Here is a 17,025-nt window from a genome sequence, read left to right as displayed (position 1 = left end):
TTCCTAACAAACCAACACCCAACTACAGAGGAAAACAGGGAAGCTTGCCTGAAGTTAAGTTAATGAAAGCACAACTCTATGTACTTGGAAGTCAGCGGGGTGGTGGTGGTTTGAAGTGACTGCAGTTCTTTTGGAGTTCAGAAGTTTAGGAGTCCATAAGTTTAAACAACAATGTCAGAATATTATGACACTGTGGAACTTTTAAATTTCTTTCCCGGCAGGAGCTGCTGCCTAGCACAGGATTCATTTAATTCTGGCAACATAAATAAGATATGGCAGGAGAAAGTAGGAATACCACCTGCATTATTTTATAGTATATTTCTCATAGCATGTTTTAAAATAATGACAAAATATAAAAATTTATAGGCATGTTAGCCGGAAAGGCAGATCATAAATATAGAATCACATTTGCTGAACTAGAGAGGGAATAAAGCTAGCCAGCCATATAATTTTGTGCAGAAAAACAGACAAAATCAATTTTTTACAAATACATACAATCCGGGCTGGTTTCAAACTCAAACTTGCGGCTGTTGGTTCCATATCCTGCAGCCGTCCGAGCTCTGATTTGGAAAACATAAGTGGTGTCTGGTTTGAGGCCACTGATGGTAACATTGGTGCTTCTTGCTCTTAGAATGGTGTAACTTGTCTCTTGCTCCTGCTTCAGAAAAAAAGAAAGAAATGACCACATTAAAACCCAAGATAGGGTGGCATATTGACGTTTTCTCCCACCTTATGCTGGCTGTGTAAACAGCATTTAGAGGGAGAGTTAATTGTATTCATATGTGTGTTATCTTCCTGCACCAGAATGATGAAACAGATCAGAGGGTGCAGAAATGTCTTGACCCTCCACAGCCCTTTGTCCTTCTTGGTGTAATTTGGAAAAATGGGTGAAATTGCACTACCCCTAGCCAATATTTTAGTGGACATGATTACTGACGGTCTATTATTGCAGATCAAAAATAGAGTCACAGTGCGTTATGATTTTAGGCTGATTAACCATGTGTGAAAGTGTTTTGCCTTTCTCTTTTTCCCTTTCAAGCCTTTTTTTTTTTACCAGCTTGACACAGGCATCTGATTGAAATCAAGGGCCTTTAACACGGCAAGATATCCAGAAGATGCCCTTATGCAAACCCTCCCCTTTCAGACTAATAAAAATAATGGATTCAAGAAACATTGGATTAATAGCATATATTTTGCAAATGTAGAAATATAAAATACATGAATAAGCATATTTATAGACTACTTTTTGTGATTTAAAGAGGTTGCAAGATAAAACAGGGCACAATATAAAGTGGGGAACTCCTGTAGGGTAGCTTAACAGAGTCTTTCCTTCCCCTCTGTAAGTGCAAAACGTCATTCGGGAGCAGAAAAAATTATCTGCACAGCTCCCATATCTACATCCAAGCACCACTCTGCTCAGTGCAAGTTACTCAAGCTTCAGAGTATGAATAACCTGCAACAAAGTAAGAAGTGCCTGCACATAGATAGTGGCAGGGGGAAAGGAAACAGGGCTTGCCATGCATTGGATAGTGTCCCTTAATTTGCATTCATCGCTATGTCACAGACAGCCAAACATGTTTACTTAGAAATAAGCCCCACTGAATTGAATGGAACTCCCTTCCTAGCAAGTGTGTCCAAGATTGCCGCCTAGGTAACTATTTTAATAGCCCAAAAGGAATAGGTTTGCCAGTATAAATGTCATCATTTTATGAATCTGAATGGCTGCTTAAGTGGAATTTCTGAGGCTATGTTTGCATAGTCAGGGTACTTCCTTCTTTTTAATAAATATGCAAAAGAGGAGATTTTGTGGTATGGAAAGGTCACATTTCTTATTATAAAAATAAATCTGCATCCTATACCCACTCAACTGAGAGTAAGCGCCACTGAAATCAGTGAGAATTATTTCTGAGTGGACAATATAGGATTGCATTGTTAAGTTGCTTGGCAAGGTTTTTTTAAAAATATATATGATGAGATGAATGGCAATGTATCTTTAATAATATGGTAATTTCTGTTTTGTGTTAATGATCATCAGATTTTCACTGTACAACAGCCTCTAGGTTTATTTTTTCACAGAAGAGAAACAGAAATTCAGAAAATGCTGTACTTTATCATTAACATTCTTTTTTATTTTAATAAAAGAATGAATCCCTCTGATTAAACACCCAACATGTCAGTGATTTCATTGAAAAAGGCCTGCTTTTTTCCCTTCTAAGCATTACTGCCCATTTCCCTTCCCTTCTAAGCATTACTGCCCATTTCCCCCACAAAGCAGAACTGGATGGATCACAAAACCAACACATTACCAATAAAATAATCTACCAGAGAATATTTCTCAGAGGATAGTCAATTCTATATTTCATAGCGAGAAATTCTGCCATTAATGCATCTCATGCAACAAAAATGTTCTAGTTAATTCAGGATGGGGAACTTGTGGCTTTTCAAATGTTGTTAGATCCAATGCCCAACTTAAGGCAAGAGCCATATAAAATAGCGAAATTTTAAATGATGGGGAATTACTGTTAATATATAGATATTCCTCAGTGGCACTCCGTAAAAGTCTAAGAGGCGCCGTTCCAATCTGACACTCTTCATATGTTGTTAGACTACAACTATCATCATCATTGACCTTGATGGGAGGGACTGATGGGAGCCAGAATTCAAAAACATTTGGAGGCAACATTTTTTGGAAAAGCCGCTCTAGATGTTAAGAGTACATAATTGCTGTTTTTTATGCTTGTATGTCATGCACCCTCTGGCACACAATTATACACCTAAATACACCTCAGGCCTTTCTCCTGGTGCGCTGCTAATTAAAATGTGATGGGTATCTACTAGGTTAGGGACCATTTCTGTGGTCACATCTGAGTTATGGAATGTGCTTTTCCGAGAAGCTGACTTAGAGACCACATCTAAAAAGCCATCACTGGCTTTTCATTTTTAAAAAAATCTTTAAAAAATGTTTTAATGATTACAGATATTTATTGAACTTTAAGATCTGTGAAATTCTTGATGCAGTTGTGAGTTTGCTTTATTGATGTTATCCTCTGTTGCTGGCTTTATGGTGTGTCATATATTATTGCTGTTTTCTATTTATCTGTCATGGGGCATCCTAACAAAAGTAGTAAATTAATAAAGAAATTTCACTGGGTAAATGAAGGGAAAGTAGAACGGATGATAAAGTATGTCAACCAAACATAGAGGGGACAATAATTCCCTAATTTTAGGGAATTCTAAATCCCGTGGTTTTGCTTTTTATTCCTGGTTTTCATTTCTAACTTGCATGTTTTGTTTTTTTAAAAAACAAAATGATGAGGAAGATCTGATATATGGAAAATTAAGTAACATTCCCTCCCTTCCCCAATAGAAAAGGTTAAAACACCTTCTAAGAAACTTGTCTTTTTCTGTATCCTGGAACATGGGAAATTATAGTATCTAAACAGGCCTTAGAAATTACTGCTTACATGACTTTACCTGGAAAGTTAATTGCTAAGTTGAGTGATATAATATCTTTTTGGGAAAATATTGAAACTCACGCAAATTCAATTATTTTACATTGATATCACAAGTGTATAAAACAAGAATTCCATTTCTTAAATGTACTGTGGAAATGTAAGTGGAATTTTAAAGGACAGTTGAGATGCTTATGTAACCTTCTTAAACTGATGTAGTCTACACATTTATACAAAAAAGCCTAAATAAATAATAATAATCCAATCTAATATTAAATGCAGCCACTGAAAACGTTAACATTAATATGATACATCAACAGAATGTAAATGTTGTTCTGTATTTTTGTTCATGGTTCGGACAGCTAAGCTTATTTTGAAGAATTTGGATATGAATGCGAAAGAGCATTTTTACACAGCTTTCAACTTCTTTTCAGTTTCTTATCTTACTCTTCCCATAACCCAACTGAATCGGCCAAGCCCACCCCCTGCCATCTTTGCTGTGCTTTCCCACCTTTTCGTAGTACTTGACTTCATAGTCCAAGATGATCCCATTAGGATGTTCAGGCTCTTGCCAAGAGAGAGAGACACTGTTCCTGGATGTCCGGTCTTTTCTAATTATTGTAATAGGGGACGGAGCTAGAGTGGAGAAGAAGAAAAAGAAAGCAAATGGAGTTTATCACTGTTCTAATCCTTGGCAAGGAGGTGGTGTTTCCATTTGAAGGGCTCCTGAGTATAAACCTGGATCCGTATCAACACTCAACAGCTGGATTATAGACTTCTTACCCAAGCCTTGAAGCAGGATAGCCTGAAGGAAAACGAGTTAGGCTTTCTGTTGCTAGAAGACTAGTGGCAAATGAGCAGATGTTTCTAATCTGCTACTATAATGTAAGCAATGAAATACATTTGATATATTAAAAAGTGAAGCAAAAAAAAGTGCTCAGCCTATTTATTATGATGTTGCGGTGTTATTAGTACCAGATTCTGCAGCTCATTGATAATTTTTTCATATTCTAGGCATATGACAGGACTGGAGTACATTATGGGCAAGGAGTCCCAAGAGGTCCAATGCTAATAATAATAATCATCATCATCGGTGTACTGTTGAACATACACTTTTCTGTGACATTCTCTGTGGTTCTCCTATCCCAGTCCACTTCAAATTTCTCCCACATCCTTAACAATTTTCTACAGGGCTTAAGCAAACATTAGCTTTTTTTTTAAAGACACCACTAAAGCACAATTCATTTATCAAGGCACAGGTAATTTTGCTGACATAATAAAGAAACACAAGTACCAAAATGCAATGTGGTGAAACATTTTATTGTTCATATTCAAGTTCTCTCCTTCGTATGGTCCCATCAGGGCAGGGATCACAAATGTGACACCCAGAGACTCTCATGCCAGAGACGGGTCCCAATAAATATCCCTTCACTTATCGAGAATATATAACATACTTTTTGCAATTCCACTAATATTCTGTTAGCACTGGGTCAGTCTCTTCTACATTGAAGTCATTATGCTATGTCCCAATAGTAGCCATTTTGTGTCATGCCACACCCCATAACAGCCACTTGGTGATATTCCCACCCCTGACCATCAGCATCATTATTTTTTTTGTATGCCATGCCCTCATGGCAGCCATTTTGTGACTGGCATCCATGGCACTTTCTTTAAATAGTAAATAAGCCCACTGGCCCCAAAAGCTTGGTGACCTTTAACTATAAAATTAAATGTTCTACTAGATGTTTAAACAGCTCATTCAGTGAGCCCATGGTTCATGCTGGGTATCCTGGTAATATGGCAGGACACTAGAAAAATGGAAAACAAATTACCCAATGAAGATGACATGTAAGAAGTAAATGCATGCCAGCTTTCATTTGAAAATAGCAGATAAGGTGAATATTCACATTATTAGAAGATCAGCCTGGAATTTTATTCCAAATCTGCTCAAACAAATGGTAGTTGTATTGTTTATAATACAACTGAATACTCATAATGGGTTAGAAACAGTCCAGGTTACTTGAATAGAGTTCTCATAGACATCAACTGGAACTCAAGTTATGACAAAGTTACCCCATTGATTTCATTGAGACTTCTTTTTCCCTAGCTTAGCTCGGCTCATATAATTTTACTGACCCAAAAAAACCATAGTTTTTTTTTTCAAATTACAGCTTTCTGAGAATTCATCATCATTAAAACAACCCCATCATTTTCAAATACAGGTTTTAGTCATAAACATGGTCAACCCTTAATTAGGGTGATTGGAATTAAAATTAAAATTAAAAGCTGATTCTAGATTCATTTAAACCAGAGAAGTGTGAGGGCGCCTCCAGACTAAGTTTAGCTTCATGCACATAAGTAGTGGCATAGTTGCTGCCCAAAAATGTTTTCATGCAGTTGGAATGTCTGTCACAAGACACAGGGGCCTGAAGGGTCTTGTTTGTGCACAATAAGGTAATGAATATCTATAGGAGGAGCCCCTACTGTAGCTCATTTCTATGACAGCATTGTTGGATGTGCAACAGTAGAAATAATTTTGTTTGTAATTTGAGGGTGAATTATGTCATCAGTAAGTCAGCTAACCAAGAAGGTAGAAGCGGTGTAGATGTTGCTTAGCAACCAGGCAAAGTTGTAGAAAGCTTGCTGACGCAACATGTGCTGTGATTGGCTACGTACTTCTGAGGGAGTTCTCCCCTGAATGTTTGGATGAATATCTCCTTGCTATGCACAATTCCTGAACCTCTGTTCCTTTCTCCTGAAATTACATTCTGTGTTCTGCTCTGTTTTCCTCAGGAAAGTGTTATTAGGCTTTATTTTCTCCCTGGACTCCATCAGTGTTTTTAAAGGGACTTTGCCAGCAAACATCACTCACAGCATGTGCTCCTCCTACATGCTTCAGGTGCTTTGGCATTATTGGAGTGATGCAGGATGAACATATGGTGCAGCAGCTTCTATTGCTTGAAATGGATTTTGACAGCAGCTCTGTTGTTGCCTGAATGGATAAAGCTGCTCTTAATCTGGGCACTTCTGACAAACACAACAGAACATGCACGCACACATGCACACACACACACACCAGTAGAAGTTCAGCATTATGCAAGCAGCTCCAGCTTCCCATATACAATGACTAAATCTTGTGAGAGGTCTCACTGGCCTTTGTGTCCCCAAGGGGAACCATGCACCTAGGAGAAGCAACTTCACATGGCTGAAGCCTTCCTTGCTGATCTTTCAGTAACAGTCCCTATGACTGAAAAAGCACCACGTTTAAAACTCAACTGTGGCAAGACCAGCAAGGACTGGTCCAAGAATTTCGTGCATAGCTCAGAATACAAGAATTATAATAACTGACAAGCATTAAGCAACACAAATGGATCTGGATTATAACATCTACTCACTAGTAATTGCACAATCAGAAGTACAGGCTGCTGTTAAAAGATAGATATAATAATAGTCAGGCTGTTTTGAAATGCAGAGACCTATGTCATGTATAACTTCCTACTAGTTCTTCTTTACATTCTTCTAATTTGTACCCTTTAACATTTTAGTTTGCATTTTCCAAGCATAACAAGCTTATGCTAAGATAAGTGCCATCCATATTTATGAGTAATTAACAAATCATTAAAAGTTATGATTTCGCATCACCACTAATAATACTATAAAGTCAATCAATATAGTGTTGATGAGACAAGGCTAACAATCCTGATGACAGTGATTGCTCCCAAATTATTGTAATCACTTTTTACAGTTTACTTATATACATCTCTCTATGAGTCACAAATAATGTTAGTGAGTTGATTGTGATTTTTTCAGAAATATAGCTGTTTTTGACCCCCCCAACAGCTCCTCCAGTTACTGAAGCCACAACAATGTTGCACATAGTTGATATATGCAACACCATGTGAATGGAAAAGTGAAATCTTGATTAGAGTAAACATGCTGACCTTTATTAATCAGACTCCACCTCTGCAATAGCAGAACTATTTGTGTGACCAGGTAATTTATACACTCAGATCTTTCCCAGGACCCACAAGAAATGACTAGATGCTGCTACTGAGTTGCCTCCCACACTATCCAAGCATCAGAAATTTTTTCAAGACCTGATAACTCTGCATATCTGCTGTGGGTACTGACGTATAGGAGATTCACTTGTTTATACATATACATATTTATATACTGCCTCTAGCAAAATATCAACATAAACAAATTTGAAGCAATCATTAAAATGGTTGGCTACTCAAGGATAGGGATTTTGTTCTCTCAGTTTCTCATTTTTCCAGTCTTCAATTCAGTTCTCCATATTTTGCTGCACTGTGTGATTATTATTATTATTATTATTATTATTATTATTATTATTATTCTCTTAAAAATCCATCAGCATTTTAGTGCAAATTTCCCATAATAAACACATTTTTATATGTAGTTTTTATTAATGTGCACATTTTTTAAAGAAGTTTTCCCTAATGTAATGCATTTTTTCATTATTTCCATCAGTATATTCATTTTTATGGACACTTTTCCCGAACAGATGCAATTTTGTAAAGACTGGTTCATGAACTACATAGCAGAATTCGGACAAGTGCCAATTTCAAAGGTCACCTGTGTTGCAGTTAACGGTTTATTTATTTTTTTGCAAAAGTATAAATTGATAGATTTGGCTTCAAATGATGCATGAACAGAATTTCTCCCCCAACCCTACTCAAGAAACATTTTAAACAACTGCATAGAGCTATCAGCTTAAAAATATATATTTAAGAGATGCCTTAAAATCTTAAGCAGACATGGATATTGGTACGAAATTTACTCAGTCAGTCAATAACATCATTCCGTATATAATAACTAAATCCAAAACCATAAACAGTCAAACATTAAAGCATATACACCAGCAGTATCAAAGAAATAACAGCAAAACCTTCACTGAATATAAAAGCCAAAGGCTTGATTGTTCCAACATGGGAAACTCTTAAGCGGCAGCAAACTGTTAAAGGATAAATAAATAAATATTCTTTATCTGTTACATAGATTTTGGAGGCAATGAAAGCAAGTCTGGGAGTGAAAAAGCTCATTCTTGTAAGTGTTTAAGATGCAAAACATAAAGAGCATGAAGCTTCTTAAACCCCTGACAATAATTTTAGATTTACCTTGCTAAAATTGATTTGCTAGAGAAAATAATCCCTAAGCATATCATGCATCTTCCTTTAGCTTAGTAGCAGCGAGACATAAATTTCCTTATTGATTTAAACGCTATGTGCTGTGTTAGTATTTGTTACATGAATAACTGGGCTCCAGATGAACACATGGCAAAAGCCATGCCTGCAATGTGCATACACTGCACTCAGTAGTTACTGCTTCCTAACGGTTGTGGTTCGAGGACCCGACCCCCGCAATGTGGAAAGAATACACAAGGACACGTTATATAAGGTTAATGGGCAAGGAAAGGCCACAACTTTATTGATTACAGCAGTGAAAAGGTATTGGCTTAGGCATTGGATCTCTCAAGCAAGTGGGTTTATTCACCAGGAGGTGGAGCCTGTTGATGCTAATCCAACTATAGGCTCTCCCCTGATGTCACCGAGGGTCGTGCCATGGCCTCCCGCCAAGCAGGCATCGGACAGAAATACACGACCGCCAGATTCCTTTAACGGAATACCCCTAAATTGAAGGCATAGGCGATGGCCACACCTAGCTCTTCGACACACCACAACACATTATTCCAATGCCTAACCTACCCACCAATACCACAAAAGTTGTGACGATTGCTACGAGGTAGGCGAAAAAACCAAAAAGCCTAATGCCAAATGGAAAAACTCCTACCAGGCCCCCTAGACAACCAGGGCGACCAACCTAAGGTCCATAGCAAGGCCAAAAAACCTAGACCCTGAGCTAAATGGGAGTGGAGGGTGGGTGACTCGTGGCGAGACGACGAAGAATGAGGCCGGGGAGAGGCTGGCGCCGCAGCAAAAGGCTGCTGAACACGCCCCCTCCCAGGCACCTGGTTGGATGCCTGCCGAGGGGGCGTGGGCGCCAGCCAGGTGAGGTGGAGGCAGGGGGCTAATGCCCCTGCTAGGGGCGGTGCTCGGCTCCCGCCCACAACCACTCCCCTCGCTTGCAGGGAGGAGAGTCTTTACTAACTGTTCTGTTGAGACTGTAGACTTTCTATAGGGATCACAAAGATTCATATGCATGCAGCTGCCCAATGCTCTCAGAATGATTCTGGACCATTAAATTGGATATGAGAGGAGTATCTAAAACCAGGTACAAAGTGGCACATGAAAAACCTGTTTGGTTTCTTTCTCACCACCATGGTAGAACCCAAAATTTTCATCCCTGCAGTGTACTATGGTGGTTAACATCCAGTATGGGCTTCAAATATTTAGATAGGCTGGAGTGTAGTGTCCACAAACCTGTTTAGCTTTCTTGGAGGACTAGGTAGACTCCATGACCATCTTACCACTGCAGTTTTATCTAAAGCATAGCAGAATGCATCACATATCTAGGAGAAAGTTTGTTCCCTAGTGGTGCCACAAAATGTAAAAGACATGCAATAGTGGGAATCTGATTTCTGAATTCAGATCCCCATCACTGAAGCCCGAAGAAATGAGGTAGAAGAGTTAGAAGAATTTAGGAAGATATGTTGAAGCTTCATTCTGGGCCCACAGGATTAATAATAATAATAATAAATTTTTTATTTATATCCCGCCCTCCCCAGCCGAAGCCGGGCTCAGGGCGGCTAACAACACTAAAACAGTGCAACATTAATTGCAGTTGACCGGTTTGTGCTCTTGTCTCCGCTCAGCATTTGTGTGCTTTGGATGAAGCCCTGGTCATTGCGTGTCAAGACCCTCAAGCCAAACCCCCCATTAGGAGTAAAGAAATTCACACTGACGCAGAATTTTGGTTTAAAGTGAATGGGCAAAATTTAGGCTACAACTTTATTGATTACAGCAAATGTGAGCGGTATTGGCTTAGGCATTGTAAAAAGACTATATCGGACTCCTGCCCTCTTTGCAGAAAGTCAGTAAGGGTAAACCACGAAAAGAGGGAGCTCCTTTAGGGGAACTCGTCTGCATCTCCCCCGGTGCTCCCAGAGGCCCTAGCCCCTTAAGCGGACTTCAGACAGGATCTAGACCCTGGATTCGTTTAATGGAATACCCTTGAACAATGGAGGGGCAGGCGATGGCCGACCTCCACTCAACAATAAGCCAATGCCAAACCACCAAACCTTACAAAGTTGTGACAATTGCTAAGAGGTAGGTGAAAACCAAAAGGCTAATGCCAATCTGCCAAATGGAAAAATTCTTACCCGGTCCCCATCCTAAGACGGGCAACCAACCAAAGTCCAAAGCAAGGGCAGAGGACACCTAAAAACAAAAGGGAGGGTGGGCGGGTGTTCAGCAACACGAAGCAGCTGCTTGGCACACGTCATGCTGCTGCTTTTATACCCCTCACCCACGATCACCCTACTCAAAACGATTGGCCAATAGGCCTGGGGTGATCGTGGTGCCACCCTGGCGTGAGGGTATTACTCCGCCCACGCCAGGGCGAGGGGAACTGGATCGAGGGCCTGCCTGCAACCAGGACCATCTTTTAAGATGATACCACTTGCTGGGAGGTGGCCTAGTTTAGCCTCAGCTAACAGAAAACTCTAGCAACCCTGATGCTCTAGGACTTGTTTCCAAGAAAGGTCAGTTGCACCTTCTCCCTTAAGTCCTTTCAGAGCTTGGTTTTTTAAAAAATCCCATTCAGAAAGTCTTTGGGAACTGTTGATTACCAGCTGCTACGTTTTGTTCTTATGTTTTAGGTACTGTTTATGTGTCAGTATGTGCTGGTTTATTGTATTGTTTTACATTACGACATGGGGTGATTTTTATTGGGTAATTAGGTGGATTCTGTCTTGGATCCAGACTAAGCTATTTGAGATTAGGTCCCACTGAAATGAACGTTAGTCACAATTTCACTTCACAATGAGTTCAATACAACTAACTTAGGCTGCATTCAAACATGAGATTATTCCATCTTCCAGATGTTTCCTTACCTGTTAATTTTCACATAAAATGCACCTCTGGAAATCAAGCAGAATCTGGTGGCAGTTCAAAGCTAATAAATATGTTGTTACCAGAAAATAATCTGTTGTAACCCTTGAAATTTGCTGCAGTTTTCATGGATCAGGCCCCCGCTGCTCATGTAATGAAATTTTAGGTGGTATTCTAGCATACTGTACAGTAAATAATGGGGGAACAATAGAGTGAATGCACAGAAAGGGTGTGGGGGGTGACAATTCCAATGACATTTCACATCACACCGACTGGTGCAACTAAAATTTAATGCAACATGGGTGGTTTTTCGATTAAAAAACCCATAGCTCCATAATTTAACAGGTGCTGCGGTGTAAAAGGAATGTTAGAAACTGGGACAGAACCAGAAAAACTAAAGCAATGATCCTTATGTATGAATGTAACCTTCGTCTGGATCCAACTCTCTGTTTCTGAATGCATAAACTGCTGTTAAATTCCATACGAATGAATAGAATATAACAGTGTTTAAAATAAAAACTATCACAACTCTTTCACAAGGCTTTAAAGCAAAAGAACTTTTAGTTTTCAAATGACTTCTAAACTGGTGACCTCACTAATTATGTATTTCCTTGTAGGTAAAGGACCCATGGACTGTTAAGCCCAGTCAAAGGTGACTATGGGGTGTGGTGTTCATCTCGCTTCAGGCCGAGGGAGCTGGTATTTGTCCACAGACAGCTTTCCTGTTTGTCCACAGACAGACAGCATGACTATACCGCTTCTGGCTCAACAGGACAACCTGACGAGTGCCAGAGCACACAGAATGGCTTTGTATGGATACTCTAAATGCCCTTTACACAGAGACTTATGCCCTATTCCACTGGGCCTCCACATTTTCTAGAACTATTGCATATAACCTTTGAACGAACAATACTGCAGTTTATCATGCAAATGTACATTTTAATTACAGTATTCTTGCAATCTTAAAGTTATTTTGCTGAGGGAAATCTGAAAATTTGACTATTCTACTTCAGTATGCCTGCTTTTGTTTGGTTGGAAAAACACTGTCAAAAACTACTGCTTTTTGGCAAGTCTTCAGTGACCAGTATGAAACATCTTGGGAAGGGATGTCTCACAGCTCGGTTCGCAGATGACTGATAGCACAAGCAAAATAATTACAATGTTAACTAACTCTGATAGGTTCCCTATTGGGAACATCACTGAAGAGGGCAAGTCATGAAGAACAGTCTACATTCTCACCTTTATGTGGTGGTCCCTGTAGATTACATAAGACATGCCTGAAGGATGGGGATTTTGGATGAAACTTGTCTTGCTGCTATTTCTTTGTGAACAAATAGATGATTATATTCCCTTTATCTCAGTCAAACACCTTTCAGAAACAATGACTTTTCTCAAAAGACAAACCTTTCCTTTTATAACAAGGAGACATTTTGCAATTGAGCTCATACAATTTTGGCCACTATCCACCAGTTTCCTATTTGTTTATCTGACAAGTGAAATGGCACAGGTGGAACATCTGGCCCAATGATTTCTATAAACATCCTCTCATTAAGAACTGGTGCATTTTTTTTCTTGACTACTTCTTTCCCCAGAATCCATGCTATACTGGAAGAAGGGGAGATGAGGGTCAGGCTTTGTTATAGAAAGAATAATGTTTGGTATAACTTAAAACTGTTTATTATTGTTGTTATTATTGGTTTCTATTGATTTATTGGGGGTTTTTTGCCTGTACAGTGGAACCTTTGGTTGCGAACGTGATCCGTGCGGGAGGCACATTCGCAACCCACAGTGTTCGCAACCCGCAGCGCCACGTCTGCACATGTGCGTCATGCGATTCAGCGCTTCTGTGCATGAGCGAGCGCCGAAACCCAGAAGTAACCCGTTCTGGTACTTTCAGGTTTCGGCGCGTCTGTAACCTGAAAACGCATAACCCGAAGCGTCTGTTACCCGAGGTACCACTGTATAGGATATTGTGTTTTTTAATGTTTGATGTTTTGTTGTATTTTTATATATGCTGTAAGTTTTATATATTTATATAAGTTTTATATTTTTATATATGCTGTAAGCTGGCTGGGGAATCCCAGCCAGATGGGTGGGCAATAAATAAAATTATTATTATTATTATTATTATTATTATTATTATTATTATTATTTGCATTTTCTCAGAAACAGAAAACTGTGTGAATGAGCTAAAGAATTATGAAATGCATTATGATTCTACAGCAATGAGCATGACTGTTGAACTCCACAGAAATCATTTTTTTTAGCAGATAGCAGAGATTGAGCTTCTAAGTTTCCCTCAAGGCCAAATTCCAAGACTGTAGTGATTCAAATGGCTTCTTGATCAAGCACAAATCTTATTCACTGATGTAGGCAAATGTTCTAGGGAAATGGCAGAATTTGAACAAGAAAATCATATATAGATATGTACACCAAGAAAAAAAAATCCTTATTTGGTGGAAATATCAAATGGAGAGCAAGTGGAATTTGCCAAAATAAAACTAACTTTAGTACCTATCCTGTTGAAGAGCTTTGTTTAGACAACAGTTTTATGAAGCACGATTTCAAGCATTTTAAAATTTAATACTTAAGACAGGGCCTGCCCTGGTCCTTAATGTGTGCATTAGGTGTATGGAACATATGCCCTAAAATTTATTGGGTTGAAGACCCTGTCTAGAGGGTCTGCAAACATAAAAGGAGATAAAAGAAAGCAAGGCGGAAAAGACAGCAAGGAACACAAAATGCCCCTAACTTTCACATCAGAGACAAACTATTCCTATCTAACAACTTTATCTGTAAGAACAATCAGTGGCGGTTATTTTTCACTGGTACTTTAAAATGCATATTAAACTTTGGCTTGTTTCACTCTTTCATGTGTTGTTGTCTGTCCGTCTCCTTTTAATAGAGATACAAAGTGAGCGAAACTAACGTGTTCCTCATATGTTTAACATGTGTGTGATAAATCAAGGATACGCCAAGTCCACTTGAAAAGAGATACAAAGTGAGCAAAACTAACGTGTTCCTCATATGTTTAACATGTGTGTGATAAATCAAGGATACTCCAAGTCCACTTGGAGAGGTAAAAATCATGTATGCTTTTGTAATGGTTTTTCTGGAGTAAACATGTTCAGTTTTTCAGTTTCATGCACAAAACAGAAGCTTTTATGCTGCTTTGTCATTCCTGTTGAGAAAGCCTCACGGTGGTTGATGGAGAGATCCTGATGCCAGCTGTATGAATACTGTACAGTTAAATTATTCTCCTCCCCTGCCAGCCTTCTTAACTTCACCTCCTCTAAAATCCAGAGTCAGCTTCTGACATAGACTCTCCTCCCTGGAAGAGAGGGGAGTGGTTGTGGGCGGGAGCCCGAGCTCCGCCCCTGGCCGGGGGCCTTAGCCCCCGCCCCTCCTCACCTGGCTGGTGCCCACGCCCACCGGAGGCAGCCAACCAGGTGTCTCCGGGGGGCGTGTTTAGCAGCTTAATGCTGTGGCTCCAGCTCCGCCTCCTCCTCAGTCGTCGTCGTCCTGCAGCGAGTCACCCACCCTCCACTCCCATTTAGCTCAGGGTCTAGGTTTTTTGGCCTTGCTATGGACCTTAGGTTGGTCGCCCCGGTTGTCTGGGGGGCCTGGTAGGAATTTTTCCATTTGGCATTAGGCTTTTTGGTTTTTTCGCCTACCTCGTAGCAATCGTCACAACTTTTGTGGTATTGGTGGGTAGGTTAGGCATTGGATTCATGTGTGTCAAGGGCTAGGTGTGGCCATCGCCTATGCTATCTACCGTGGGTTATTCCGTTAAAGGAATCTGGCGGTCGTGTATTCCGTCCGATGCCTGCTTGGCGGGAGGCCATGGCACGACCCTCGGTGACATCAGGGGTGAGCCTATAGTTGGATTAGCATCAACAGGCTCCACCTACTGGTGAATAAACCCACCTCCTATAGTCATCCAATGCCTAGGCCAATACCTTTTCACTGCTGTAATCAATAAAGTTGTGGCCTTTTCTTGCCCATTAACCTTATATCACGTGTCCTTGTGAGTTTATTTCACATAGCGGGGGTCGGGCCCTCGATCCACAACTTAAAGATCAATGGTGAAAGACAGTGTGATCACCCTTGTTTGGAGTGTAAGGATTATGCACTGAGATCTTTGCTTCAGCAGGTGCCTAAATCTTATCTAGGGTGGTTCACAGCACTGCTCTTGTGAAGCTTATTATACATCCAGCTGCTGGATATCTTTCAGAATAAGGAACTTCCTAGTAGTTGAAAGCTCTCAGCTATGTGGGAATCTGAAGGCAATGCATCTAGTTCACTACACAGAACAATGCCGCTATGCTTTTGATTTTATGCAGCTATAATACCAGTATGGGATGGTGACTTGTCAACATTTTAAGATCGGATTATGGCTAAAGGGCAGGGGAGCTGTTGAAGACAAAACCAAACAGCCCCATTTCTGCATATATTATTAATTCCAATTGATTCAGTTAGGTTGAATGGGGTCTTATTTTAGGCAATGGGTACAATCCAGATAAATTTAAGTGAGCTTAAGTCCAACTAATTATAATTTATTTGAAATTTGGCTGCAATTTAAATAATAGGCGTGCTGTTTCAAGTATGCATGAGGGAAGGAATATCAACTAATGGCTTGCATGTGTGAGTAGGTCACAGGCAGGACTTTCATATTGCCTCAAACACTATTGCCTTTTGATGATTACAGCTCACAAATAAGCTGCTTGTTACCAAGTGATGAGAAATTACAAATTTAATCGGAGCTGAGTTCATAAACCAAGAGTGGGGAACTTGTGGCCCTCCAGATGTTGAGGGGCTCAATCTCAGATCAGCCCCAGCTATCCTAGCTAATGGATAGGGATGAAGGGAACTGCAGCCCAACCACATCTGGAGGGATACAGATTCCCAACCCCTGAGCTGAAAGAGGCCTTGGTCCATTCCCACTCTTAAATCAGCCTACAAAATCCAGATTACAAGGGGACAATCACAGATGAACTGGCTATTGAAAGGTATTTACAAATTTTCTCCTTCCTTCCTTTGTAGCTCATCAAATCTCAGAAATTTAGAGTTAACTAAAATCAAATATACAATATAACCCACCATCACAAAATTAACACTAGGCAGGCATATTAAAAAATTAAGATAATTGTGTTTAAGGACCTGCCTCACACTCTCCTTCACTCGTTCTCATCTCTCGCCTCCCCAACCCCAAACCACTTCAGTTCTCCACAACTGGGACAGTCTTATTCATGCTTCCAGGGTCAGGCTGCTTCACATGGGTGATCGTTTATGGAAGGAATTGATGTCTGAATGCTACAGTAAGGCTTTTTAGAGGGTTGACCCTAGTGGGGAGCATGAGAGACACAATTTGGACTTCGATTCAAGCAACAAACTACCCGTTTCTGTCTCAAATTCCTTTCCAAGCACACACTATTCTTCCCACTGTTCTATGTCTCACCCTACCAACCTTCACCAGCACAAAGTTAAATGCCCCCCTTTTCTTTTCTGAAAAATGAAACCAAGCAGTCTAAGGAAACATTTAG

The 17,025-nt window shown here is 39.9% G+C and overlaps 1 protein-coding gene across 5 annotated transcripts in view; it reads right to left on the bottom strand.

Annotated features, from left to right (window-relative positions):
• Positions 1 to 17,025, bottom strand: part of EPHA3 (EPH receptor A3) — a 201,079-nt gene that overhangs the window by 44,344 nt on the left and 139,710 nt on the right. For 3 of the 5 annotated variants that reach the window (XM_053386346.1, XM_053386343.1, XM_053386345.1), the window contains 2 exons: positions 3,964 to 4,088; positions 496 to 658 (listed from right to left, as the gene is read on the bottom strand). In XM_053386346.1, coding sequence (XP_053242321.1) covers positions 496 to 658; positions 3,964 to 4,088 — 288 coding nt within the window. Of the gene's footprint in view, positions 1 to 495; positions 659 to 3,963; positions 4,089 to 6,824; positions 6,878 to 17,025 lie in introns of those variants that run through there. The other 2 variants (XM_053386344.1, XM_053386347.1) reach the window with 2 other exon arrangements.

Source organism: Podarcis raffonei, chromosome 4 (assembly GCF_027172205.1).
Source record: "Podarcis raffonei isolate rPodRaf1 chromosome 4, rPodRaf1.pri, whole genome shotgun sequence".
NCBI classification, from domain to species: Eukaryota; Metazoa; Chordata; class Lepidosauria; order Squamata; family Lacertidae; genus Podarcis; species Podarcis raffonei.
Note: the sequence above shows the minus strand (reverse complement) of the source record. Positions and strands in the feature narration are given on the sequence as shown.